This window comes from Magallana gigas, chromosome 7 (assembly GCF_963853765.1).
Source record: "Magallana gigas chromosome 7, xbMagGiga1.1, whole genome shotgun sequence".
Classification (NCBI taxonomy): domain Eukaryota; kingdom Metazoa; phylum Mollusca; class Bivalvia; order Ostreida; family Ostreidae; genus Magallana; species Magallana gigas.
This window is the reverse complement of record NC_088859.1, coordinates 47,862,020-47,874,900: the sequence shown is the minus strand read 5'-3', so window position 1 is coordinate 47,874,900 and position 12,881 is coordinate 47,862,020. Positions and strand designations below refer to the sequence as shown.

The following is a 12,881-nucleotide window of genomic DNA, read 5'->3' as shown; positions in this document are numbered from 1 at the left end:
AATAGAACCGATTGCGGAAAATGGCGCTTTTCTCATACATAAAGAATGTAAGCCTAAGCCTGAAATTTGACTTTCACAAAATCATTTTTGACTTATATCCTATGTAAAATAAAGAAATTATTATTTCAAAACAAAATTTTTTATGTTACACTTGCTTATTTATCAAAAGATAGATAAATCTGCATACAAATTGGATAAAAATGAATAAATTTTCAAAGAGAATTTATGCTCTTATAATTTTATTTACGTACAGAATTCTGTAAAATTTTGATATTATTTACACCTTAACGCCCTTAATCAATTGGAAATAAAATTACCCAAGGGACCGGCCTTTTCAGGATCACAATTGGCATATTTTTGGTAAAATCATTAAAATATATATTTTGAACAAAAGATCCGTAAAAATAAAACTGTGCATAGGTTAATTATTTTATAACTCTAAACAAATATGTTTTGATTATTGTTAATTAGAAAACATGATTTAAACAAACTGTTGATTAATCTGTATAATTTAAATCGCAATAGATGGTTTTTTGGATATTGGTAAGTATAATGGATCGAGATCGGTATTTAGAAATTGCAGTCACATGCGTTGATAATGCTAAATACCTGATATATGCCTTCAAGACAAAACCTCTATTCAAACTTTTTTTTTACTGTTTTTAATTTAAAGACTGTTCTTATAATGAAATAACTTCTCTTCAGCGCATGATTTTAATTCTAAAAACTTTTTTTGGGGTGGGAAATAAATCGCGAATAGGATAAAGATGTCTTGATATAGGTCAAATTATTTCCCCTTGTGTTTTTATCTCCCTTATGCACTGAAATATAGATCTCGGTCAGGATTTCATTTTGGATGTTTATGGACTTTAAGGGATTTTAAATGTTCGACGAGTTGGATTAAATTTAACCTTATATTGGATTGATGGTTATGCAGTACAAAAGTAAGCGGTCTATATTTTCAAAACGAGAACACAATCGACACAACCCAGTCATGTTATTTCGCTGATTAATACCCCGGTAGGCCTAATTGATTGCAGTTGTCAGGATTTTTGATATCTTTGTTTTGAATCAACTTCTATGTCAGCTTGATTTCTTTGTTTTGAAATGCACCTTCTAACGTTCGGTCTCAATTAGATCGGGCACGGATAAGACGTAATAACGCGTGAATTACGTCAGACGTTGTTTTGTGACGTATGGATAATTACCTTAAGTATTGAATCCTTATTTTTTGAAAGATATAGTCTCATAACTGCAACGGTGTGTGCATACAAATTGAATAATTGAAAATTTGTTTGCACACACCGTTGCAGTTATGAGACTATATCTTTCAAAAATAAGGATTTAATGCTTATATTTACATTTTTTACCTTCTTGCCTTGTACGCAAATGCGAATTATACCTCAAAATTACTGTACTATCCTATGGGTAAATTTAAATTAATGGAAGAGCCACTGTAACAGCCACAAGCGTGAACTTTGATTTTCGTTTGTGACGTTGTATTTATCAGCGTTCAACGTTTGTGACGTCACAATTAAAACTCGTGATTTAACCTATTAGTACCCTGTATGTGTTATGGTGCTATATCTGCGGTAGCTTTACATGCAAAATATATGTGGAATGTAAATATAATTCAATACATGATTATTACAGACAGTTTAATTTGGGTTTAAAAATACGGATAAAATGTTTTTCTTTTTCTCTTCTTCGAACATGACTGTCACTCAACCGTTTTTAAAACGGAAATATTTAAAACTGTTTATTGCCGCAAATATCCAAATGCTCACTTAACGGTATCTGTTGATATCCCGGAGTGTTTATTTGTTGTTTATGCACACGGGCCCGAAGTGGATTGCTCGTTTCGCCAATATAGTACTCGTTGCAGTACTAATTTTAAAATAATTCAAATAATAAGCAAATCCCGCTGGAGCCTCAATTTGGAGTTATATAGAACAAAATCGATACGTAGTGTTATCACAGGCAAAGACACTGGAAAATGTAGATATTATAGCATTGAATCATGATTTTTTGAAGTATACACTCTCATAACTGCCGCTGTGTGTGCATACAAATTGAGTAACGCGCGTTAGCGCGTTATGAAAATTTGTATGCACACACCGCGGCAGTTATGAGAGTGTATACTTCAAAAAATCATGATTTAATGCTTATATTTACATTTTTTCAACTTCTTGCCTTGTCTGCAAATGTGATTCATGCCTTAAAATTCCTATCTTATTCTAAGGGTAAGTTAATATTAATGGAAGAGCCACAGTAACAGCCACAAGCGTGAACTTTGATTTTCGCTTGTGACGTTGCAGTTTGCAGCGTTCAGCGTTTGTGACGTCATAATAAAACTCGTCAATTTGACCTTTGACTACTTGTTGCATTTAGAGGCATTTGAAGATCACAGAATTTAATGGGAAAACACAGTAGAATGTAGATATATAACAATAACATTCACAAGGGTGACTGGGGTATATATACCGGTTGAAAAAGTTACGGTCGGTTGCTTTCCGATCAAGGCATTCAGGTTTCACGGACTTCCAAATGCAAAAACTACGCATTGTAGTAAAATAGTAATAACGAATTAAGGAAACCTCAATCAATAAAACACAAAATATATTTATTCTTTAAAGGAATTTCCAAGGAATCCGTATCATTTTGCTCAGATGGTGCTGCCTTACTTCGCATGCACATCGAACACGTGTGTCGTTCATACAGAGTGCTTAACGTCTGCATCTTTTTGAAAACCCAAGCAGCACTACGTCCAACACAGTAGATAAATGATAGTTATTCCAAGAAAGTAACAGCGTATCACCGTTTCCATCACTCTGTTTCTAAAATCCATGCAGTCATTGACATTGCTCGATGTGCCAGAGTGTGTGGTTTGCACATGTGCGATGTTATAACATACACGGGAACACGGTCTACAATAATTATTATTATCGAGGATTTTTGAAAGATTTTTTAAGTATGTGTACCTTGATTTCAGTCTGTTTTGTTTCGACATTCATTGGATATTCCTTGGCAGTGCAATGGTTATCATATTAGTTTTGTTCAGAACGTGTTTCTACAAGTCTTTTCTTTCGATTTATGGTGTTCGGGTGTAATATTGACTCATCAAAACAAAATAAATCATAACAAAAAACATTAAGATAAATTACTGAGATACAATATCGGGGGCTACATATACGCGATCTTGTCCCGTATTAGGGTATTCTTGTTATAATCTATACATTACTTTTGCAAAATACATTGCTGAAAAAACTAAACACTTACAAACAAAATAAAACAAGTGGATTTCAGTGCAGACACACATTAAAAAAAATCTTTCTTGTGTCTATAATTACTACTGATTACAATTTTAAACAGTTTCCATTTATCATGTCACAACAAGCCTACATGTATCTCAACAAAAAACCACATGTTACATAAGATTGTAAAACAAACGCCTTACTCCTATTGTGACTTTGTGCGTTTGCTTTATACAAACATATACTTTCATGTTTTTTTCGCTAATGAATGATGCACGATGATATCTATCTATACTTCTATATTAAAATAATAGAATCGAATTTTTGGCTTTAATACCGAGAATTTGGAGGAGTACTGTCTTTTATTTTATACATTTTAAATATCATTGGTGCTTGAAGATTACCAATTTGTTTTTATTTTTTCTCAATCAAGGTTCGCTGATTAATAATCAACGGAAACTCCTTTAAGAAATCCAGAAATCATCAACGTTAGTGAAAAAGTATTGACTTCTTCTGTCCTGAGACACCGTTAGATTATTCTAACTAAGCAGAGTGTAGTGAAATTAATAGCATTATGGTTACGTAAATGTCAACAATATCTATTTCGTAAATGTCCGATATTATAGGCAATGACAACCCGTGCACGCACAGGTCAAAGTCTTGTTTTTTCTAATTGTTCAGATAATGTTGACTTTAACAAATCAAATTATCCTTCGTAGAGTTGTGCCCCCCTTTACTCCTCCTTCTTCATATCTCTGCACGGCAGGTCAAAACTGTTATCCTTAAAACAACGTCCAAGCATAGATCATGTAATGCATTCGAACGAAAAATTAATTATGAGTGATGTTATTCGTTTTCTTCAGGTGTTCGCCAGAGATTAACCTTTCATGTAAGTGTTATAGTATCATATCTATATAAATATTACTGTTCAAATGGGAAATTATACAGTTATTAGAATTTATTTCTGAAGGAAAAATAACTACAATACTGTCTTTTTTGGTCACAGAACAAAATCAAGAAACATCGAAGCAAACAAAGCAAATAGGAAGGAAACGTGCAAAAGAAATAGGGATGGGTAAGTCTAATTTCTGTCTAAACTAAGCAGCTTTTTTAAGATGGGCGTTGATTTTATCTGCAATATCTGTTTACACTACGATGCACTGTCATATTTCTCGGCATTATCAGTAACATACATGTGTACAAAGTGCAGAGTTTTGTATTGTCATGATTTACCAAACAAACTACTTTTAAAGTCACATGAGCCACTCAAGTGACCTATTACAATTGGTTTTCGTCCGTTGTCGTGCGTTAATAATTTTACATTTTTAACTTCTTCTTGAAAACTAAAAGGCCAATTGTTACTATTTTGTAAGGGAAATCTAAGTTTGAAAATTTAAAGCTCTATCACCCCCGCGGGAAATCGTAAATCTTTTTCTTCTCCCACATATGTTGGGAAAATATAACTAAATGCATGATCATGATATCCATGAAGCCCTCAACCAAAATTGTGAAATTATTGGCTCTTGGATCAGGGGTTCAGGATGGGGCCAACATGACAATAGAATAATCAAAGTACTGAAGTACTGAAAGCCGGGCTCTTTTGGCGTGTCTTTAAGCATATTGTGTAGTAAAGACTAAAAATCTCTCTCTCTTTTCTCGAAATTAAAAAAGAAGAAACAAAATGCCAACACTTTTGACAAAACGTGGCTCTCTGTGTAACTATTTGGTATAGCGGAAGTTTTTACTATGACGCTGTTTGGTTTTTTGTTTACTTTTGAAGTTGTGCTATTTATAGTAACATTGGCGATTTGCCTGCCTACAGCCAGGACTCTGCTTTTAGCAGAGCCCGACTAAAAATGTATTAAACCAGTATTTCAAACCTCCCTGACCAATATTTCAAAGGTCTTGTTCCAAATGATCCCGACTTTCCTGCCTGCTTTACGGACGAAACAAGTCTTTTAATTCAGTGGGTGTGCAAATTGTTCGTGCGATTTTAATAATGTGTGATATTTCTCACCAACTTTCACAGCACAAGTTTTGAATGGAGTTATCTTTGGCTTGTCGTATCAAAATTCATCTTCACTGTTGTTTCCGTAGCGGTTCTTTACAATAGAAGAGGGGCGTCTAAGCTGTTCAAATCAGTTTTGATTTAAACACATTTTTCTCTGAACCATTTGGACTTGTGCTCTTAGATGTCTGTATGAGACACGATATTTGCTTGGTAGATCCATTAGTGTTCTTTTTCCAGATGAACTTTCACCTCGTAAAGCGTATACTTTTTGTCTCCTGCAAGGATATCTGCCATGAATTTTTCGTTGCGTCTCTGCATTTATACTAAACCCTCGGCTGAAATTAATTGTCGTCTTAGCATATTTGGTAGCTAACCATGCCTCTTTATTATCTGCCAAAAATGCTGGCCTAAGCCTTATACTGGCTAATAGCATGAATAAAGTATATTTTCATTGTTCAGCTTTGAATTTTTTAAGCGATTTCTTTGCTGTCTTGTTTGAATTTTCTTTATAAGTATCTTTTCAGTTAAGCTCAAAAGTGCTCTTTTAAGCAGCTTAAAAGCCAAAATTTGAGGAAATTTCAGATTTTCTTTCAAGTTTTCTATAACTAGCATAGATACCAGAGTTCTCTTCATCAAATGTTGACCATCCATCTTAATTAAAATCTTTGCAATCATGAAATTGATCTTATAAGCGGCAGTACTGAAATTGTATCGTCTGGGTTTTTTTTATAGTTGTGTATTTTGAATGATTTTTTCTATTTCATGATCGTGTCTTTCGATTTCAAGAGATCATCAAAAACAAGATCTTTAAAAAGATACTAAAGACCAAGAAAGAAAAAGACACAGGTTTGAACTTGTATTCTGATATTCTGACAAATTCATTCGTTTTCTTCTATGAATGGCAGAGATTTTTACGCAAAATTTGATATATGCAATCTGTGCAAAATGATACAGTAATTGCTCAAATCTAAAACTTTTGTAAACTTTATATTAATGTATAAAAACGAATATAAGTATACTTCAAATTGACAGGTAACTCTGACGCAAGTAAAGAACCTAGTGATGACATAATCCGACCTCTTTTACCGACATCACCAATTCCCAAGCAGCCTATTAATTATTCCTCAACCAGGAGAATTTTCAGCAAAGATGTTATTGGAGATCTTCCCCTACAACATGTCTCCTCTAACAGACGAATAGAAGACCTGGATGACGATGAGTATGGGTACTCAACTTTTGGTGAAGTACGCTGTAAACCAAAAATGAAAGACAATAGATTAGAAGATACGTTTATTGATGCGATTAAATTTGATCTGTACAAAGAAAACGGTCACAATCCTGTGATCAGCACGTTTTTGATGTCCCCAAAAGGTACCTTTGATTCTATGGCACTTTATACTGGACGTTGAATAAATTCCTTGGAGTTATTATTGTTCCAAGCATACTTTGTTAATACCATGATATTATGATACCAGTGATCGTCAACATACTGTAAATTCCTAATTAAACGCGAGGAATTAATATCCGCGTAAAATCGCGAGAAGCCCGTCTCGCGAATTCTAAAATCTCGCTTTTAATTTTCGGACAAATGTAAACTACATGAAACTATGATAAAATTTCGGCATTCGCGATTCTATGTTCTCGCGATTTGATGGAAAATCGTTGAATCGCGGAATTAAGTACTCGCGTAAAATAAGGAATCTACAGTAGTTATCTTAATTTTATTATATTTGTATCGAAATTTTCATAAATAACACTTTTTGTTGTCGTTATAATATATCGAATATATTAATCAAATATAGTAGATGTATATATCGACTTACAGGTAATTATGAAGAAATGTCTGTTGCCATGATATGTCAAGAAATGGACAAATCACAAACAGATGATCAACAGGACCTGAAGAAGTTCATAACTGTTCATCTGCTTCCGAGTCTGAAGCTGGATAACAAAATTGCCGACGTCTTTATGTTTCTCTCATGCAAAAATAAATTTGTAAGAAGTATTTGTATTCAAGAACTGACCGACATTATTTTGGAGATTGATCATAAAAAGTTTTCTAGGGAAGATCTGATGAATCTGTATGACACCGGCACGGTCCAGCTATTTACTGCCATTGCGAAAACGAAGAAAACATTCTCCATTTTCAAACCTTTGATTCAACTCGGTATTATGTTCAATTGCTTTATTTATCTAAAAGCAGTCGAAGCAATGGACGATTGGATTGCTTGTGTCCGGCGTGTTATGAACACCCTGCAATCAAAAACTAAACAGATCATGGAAAGAAGTGACCCAGATGTTCGGGTTTTTGCCAAAACAGCAAAATGTATATTTGATTTAGAAAATGTGGACTTAGATGATAGTTCATTATTGGGGGAAGATGTGGACGATTTTATTCCAGAATTTAGCATGGACGATGGAGTCATTTGCATTGAAGGACTGGCTGCTCTTTTTCATACAGGAAATCTGGTAAATATGAATCGGAATGATTGATTTGAAATAAATAGAATCATTTTTTAGTATTTTTATCAATATGATAAAAGATTAAGAAAAAAGGAAACAGTTTTTATACAAATCCAAGGAATTTTATATTCGAAGATTAATAATAATTTAAGGTGTAATTTAAGGTGCTTCGACCTAAAAAGAAACTGGTTATATAGATTTAAAGAAGCCGATTTTTTAAAATCATTTTCTCTGTGCAAACGTTTTAAATTGCAATACTTCCTCCGAAGTGAAACACATGGCCTAGTGTTCATATGCGTTAGGCCATAACAAAAAATCGCCAAACTAAGTTCGCTGTGGACTCTTGATGTTGGGGCTGTTCCCTTAGAAAACCCCCTTTATCCACATTGTCCCAATCTACCTAGCTGAAATTACATGTAGGTACCGACATACGCTGAAAGTTAACCTGCGATCGACTGGTTACCAACCTAGGGAGAGTCAGTGACTCACATCCGCTCAGCGCTAAGGAAAGCAGAGATAGGCTCTGGCCTTATGCACTTTTATAGATCGGGAAAAGATTTTATCAGCTCTCCAATGAAATAAAAGAAGTACTTACCGAAAAAAACCCTTATTATTTAAAAAACAAAACAATATTAAATAGCAAAACATGTCTACAAGTTGACTTTTTAAGAAATCATGGCATTTCTCGTAAAATATATTTTACATTTTATCGCGAAGGATATATGTCTTTTTATCGGCTTTACACCGAGTTACCTCCATTCTGTTTATACTATTCGTTGCGCCGTGACGTCCGGCGACATCAATGTTTTAGTCAATTTTAGAGACGACTATCTGTCTTAAGTTACTAATATCTTATCAACAATTTTATATACCTGTTATTATTTAAATTAATACATGGAATAGCATGAACATTCTTAATATGAGATTTCAATAATATTTTGTTTTAAGCCAAATTTATGGAGATATTACTTTCAACATAATATGGATTATTGTTGACGGAACACAAATATTGACCGTGCGCTGTGACCTCATTTTTGCAAAATTAGATTGTAAAAATTATTAGAAATAAAGGAATATATAAACTTTTATGTTTAAAATTCTTTGAAACTATTGCTGAAATGTGTACTAAATTTAGTGATAATATAACGACGAGTTCAGTCATATATTGTCCTGTATAAAAATATTTTTTGAAAAAAAATATATCAGACAAGAGAATTACTGTCAATGTGACAGCAAACCGGGTTTTCTTTTGTGTGAACAGTATAAATAATCCATTTGTCAACCCAGAATTGATGAACATTACATGTACCTATATTCCTATCTTGAAAATTGTAGGAAGGTTATTCGTACAATAGGGATACCCTATATGCTATATTTTGTTCAACAGGTGGTATTTTTTTCAGAAATCATCAGAAGTCAAAATCCTAGCAATATGCACACTTCTGATGCATGTCCGATTGATCTGCAAAAGAACATTATCCTATCCTGAAAACTGTAGGAGTTATCCGTACAATAAGGGTATCCTTTCGGCAGCCGCCCGCACGCCCACCATTTTCACCATATCAGTAACCAGATTTCCCTTTGTAAAACCCGGATAAAAATTGACCTGTAACATTTTTTCACAAGTATACCTAAATTTAGTGGTAATTGTGACCTCATACATCGTACATTATCCCGTATTCTTCATAAAATTGAAAAGAAGACACTAAATCTTCAGTAGTTTTATAAAAAGAAAACTATGTTTAAAGCCGTCGCCACAATAAAATTATCATCTTAGCTCTATCTTGTGATATCACTTAAAATATATCAGTTTCGTTGTGAACTGCGGGTGCAAACACATTTTCCTATTCAAAAAACTATGACAAAATGTGCCGTTTTTTTATCATTTTTGACTGCATCCAAAAATTTTGACAAATGTTGAGGTCATCATATTTTGAAAAAGGATAAAAAATGTATAACTTGGTACTTTATATACACATCTGTTTAAGATGGTATATGAGTATTTTCATGAAGCTTAAACAACTTTTGAAGTTTAGGGCAAATATTGAAAGGAGCCGTACCTTCTTCTTTGAGAAACGCCCAGAATTTGTTAAACCCGATTTTGCCTTAAAAAGAGTGTCGCATCTTTCTTCTTTATTCATTCACATACAATACATGTGTTTTTAAAATAGGTCCCAGCAGTGCCCATGCAACCCCCCCCCCCCCTAAAAAAAACCCCCAAAATCGATCAAGGTCAGGAAACATGGCAAACATGGACCTTGTGTACAAATTCAATTTGTAATGTCAACTGATTAATTATTGTTCTTGATTTTTTGGAAATAATTTATGTCTACCACCGATCTATTTTGGTTAATGTGAAAAAATTGAAAACATATGTAATTGTACTTTATTTGTTTTAAGCTAAAACATTGCTAGAGGGAATAATTGGGTCAGATTTGATTGTTTCGTTTCGTAAAAGAAAATTATCTCATATTAGTAGTTTTGGTTCTTAAAAATTGTTTTAATAGATACTGAGACAACAATCAAAGCTAAAGGCAGGTGTACAGAAACTTTTAGATTTGTCTCCGTTCATGAAAGGAACTAGTGATACAAGAAGGACTTGGTGGTTTCGGTGCTTACTCACGCAGTTTGTTGTCCGTATACTACAACAAGATCACCCTGATGGTAAGTTATATCTAAGGTAAATGAATCAAGAATATGTCACAATAATCACGAACCTTGAATTTTACCTCGGATCTTCACCAATCATTAAATCGGTTTAATGGCTTCGAATTCTGCCTTTTATGTACAAATATAAATTCTTTTGAGTCATCTTCCACGTAACAACAATACTTCGTTCATTATAAGACCCCCAAAAGGTAATATGACATCAATCTTGAAGGGCAATGACAGAAGAATATTGACCCCTTTGTTAGTTCATTATTGTGGACTTTTTTTTTCTTTCCACATTGCTCAAGGCTGATACCAATATTAAAGAAAAAATCTGGGCACGCGCGCGACGTCAAAAGTTAAAGAGACAAGGTGACACACAAAGCATGATTTCTAAATATCGAATTTTTACACAATTTTCACATACTTTATATATCATTTTAAAAGATGAAATTTTGAAAAATTACGATGCTCAAAATTGAATAAATCCAATAAAAAAAGACAAATATAATTAAGCGTTGAGCCAACACAAAAATATTGAGTTTGCCTGGAGTTCCGCTTCATAGCCATGCAAGCGCATGGAAATGTTAGTACTGCAGTGTGCGTCATATATTTTGCGTGAACGGCCTCTCAGTGAAGTCTCTATGTCTTTATTGAAATGCACAATTTAAAATTGCATGTTTCATAATACGAACATCGAATAAGTTCAAGTTCAAAGTCTTTTCTCAGTGTAAATATTTTTAAACAGCAACCACAATCATGTGACACTCAAATCAATGTCCAAAACAAATCAGTGTGTTTACATGTGTAATTCCGGATACGTTTTAACGACTTGTAAACTGGTAGATGGTGACTTATATTTCTTCATATTTCTTTTGTTATGAGTCATCGTGTCACTTTAAGCAAACAAATCACTTATTATGAAAATTAACACAATTAAATTATATGAGAGACAATGAAACTGATTTGCTACTTTTTTTCTTTTGCTAGTGGTTGAGTTAAATTCAAGATACAGAGATCACAATTCTTTGTCATGTAAACAAAGTTCAATCTTGATTATTAATAAGAACATTTCAGGTTAAGACCTAAAATCTAAACTGAAATTGACAAACGCTAGACTGTTTATTTATGTTCAAAACGAATTCGGAGATAGAAAAATCAGCTTGACGTAGAGCTCTTACCAATATATTGAACCGTTGTACACATGACATTACAAAGAATTGTAAGCGTTGTATCTTGCATTTATCTCTACAACTGACCCCCACATTTTGATTGATCATTAGATTTGAAATTAGACAATATACCAAAATGTGATTTCAGTGTTGGATAGGATATATCATGCTAGACACATTTCATATTGCATCAAAAAACTAAAATTAACAATAAATTCCCCAATTTCATCTAGATCTATTTATCATATTACATTAGATTCACTTAAAATTTGTTAACGTGCCATGCGGCTATAAAAATAAATGTGTAATTATAATTATATGCAGCAGAAAACATGTTAATACTTTTCGACGAAGATAATTTTTTAATTTTTTTAAATGCCAAGTTATACATTAGCGAGTCTGGTGCTGAAGTTGCTAGTCAAAAAGCATCTGTAGCAAGGGTGTTAGATTTTTCAATGTATGTTGTAGTTAAAACGGATGTACTCGACAGCTGTCACGATCAACTGCTTTCTATACTGAAAACTGACACTTCAGAGGATCAATCAGAGGACACTGATATTTTACATTGTCTATGGTTCCACCACAACGAAAGGGTTCGTTCTAAGTATAGGGATATGTGTGAGACAGACGCTGATAATATTTCAGATGCATTAACAAAAGATTATATGAAAACACTTTTGAACAAATGCGGTCTTGTTTTTGACGAATCTTCATCGCAGTTGAGCAGCAAACTAGAGCGTAAACAATGTACGCTCTGTAATGTAGATGCTTCTATAACATGGTTTTATGAAGCTGTTACATGGGAAACAGACGATGATATGTATGACAACACCTCAATGGGAAAGATCAATGCCAACAATTGTGAATATCGAAAAGAAAACTTAGAAAATGAATTAGCGGTTTTAAAACATTTAGAGTCAAAAAGTATTCATATCAACGTGACAAGGCTTCTTGCCTTTAACCGATCTCTTCCTAAGTTTTACATCAAAGAGAGGCTTCCAGGCGACAACTTGCAAAGACGCCTCCTAAAAGCAAGAGAAAAAGAAAAGATAATCCCAATCGTTGATCTAATTAACATCATTGTCCAAGCAGTGAAGGCTGTTATATACGTCCACAGTCAAGGATGTCTGCTAAGAGATATCACCACGGCTTCTTATGGCTGTACGGTGTTAGATGACGGCTATATTTTAAAACTGAAAAACTTTGAGATGGCTGCAAAGCCATCAGTTCTTCCAAAAGGTGGAATTGTTAGTGGAGTCATAGGTGGGTGGAATAAATAAAATGTGTCAGTACTTTTTATTTAAAAGCGTTAAAAGCGTTTGCCTTGATTTA

The 12,881-nt window shown here is 33.5% G+C and overlaps 1 protein-coding gene across 1 annotated transcript in view; it reads left to right on the top strand.

The window, feature by feature from the left end:
• Positions 1 to 4,005: 4,005 nt before the first annotated feature.
• LOC117684160 (uncharacterized) overlaps positions 4,006 to 12,881 on the top strand; it is a 48,497-nt gene continuing 39,621 nt past the window's right edge. Inside the window, exons 1-7 of the mRNA XM_066065870.1 lie at positions 4,006 to 4,143; positions 4,261 to 4,329; positions 6,052 to 6,111; positions 6,298 to 6,636; positions 7,091 to 7,734; positions 10,236 to 10,392; positions 12,018 to 12,812. Of these exons, the coding sequence (XP_065921942.1) occupies positions 4,326 to 4,329; positions 6,052 to 6,111; positions 6,298 to 6,636; positions 7,091 to 7,734; positions 10,236 to 10,392; positions 12,018 to 12,812 (1,999 nt within the window). The 5' untranslated portion in view covers positions 4,006 to 4,143; positions 4,261 to 4,325. The remainder of the gene's footprint in view (positions 4,144 to 4,260; positions 4,330 to 6,051; positions 6,112 to 6,297; positions 6,637 to 7,090; positions 7,735 to 10,235; positions 10,393 to 12,017; positions 12,813 to 12,881) is intronic.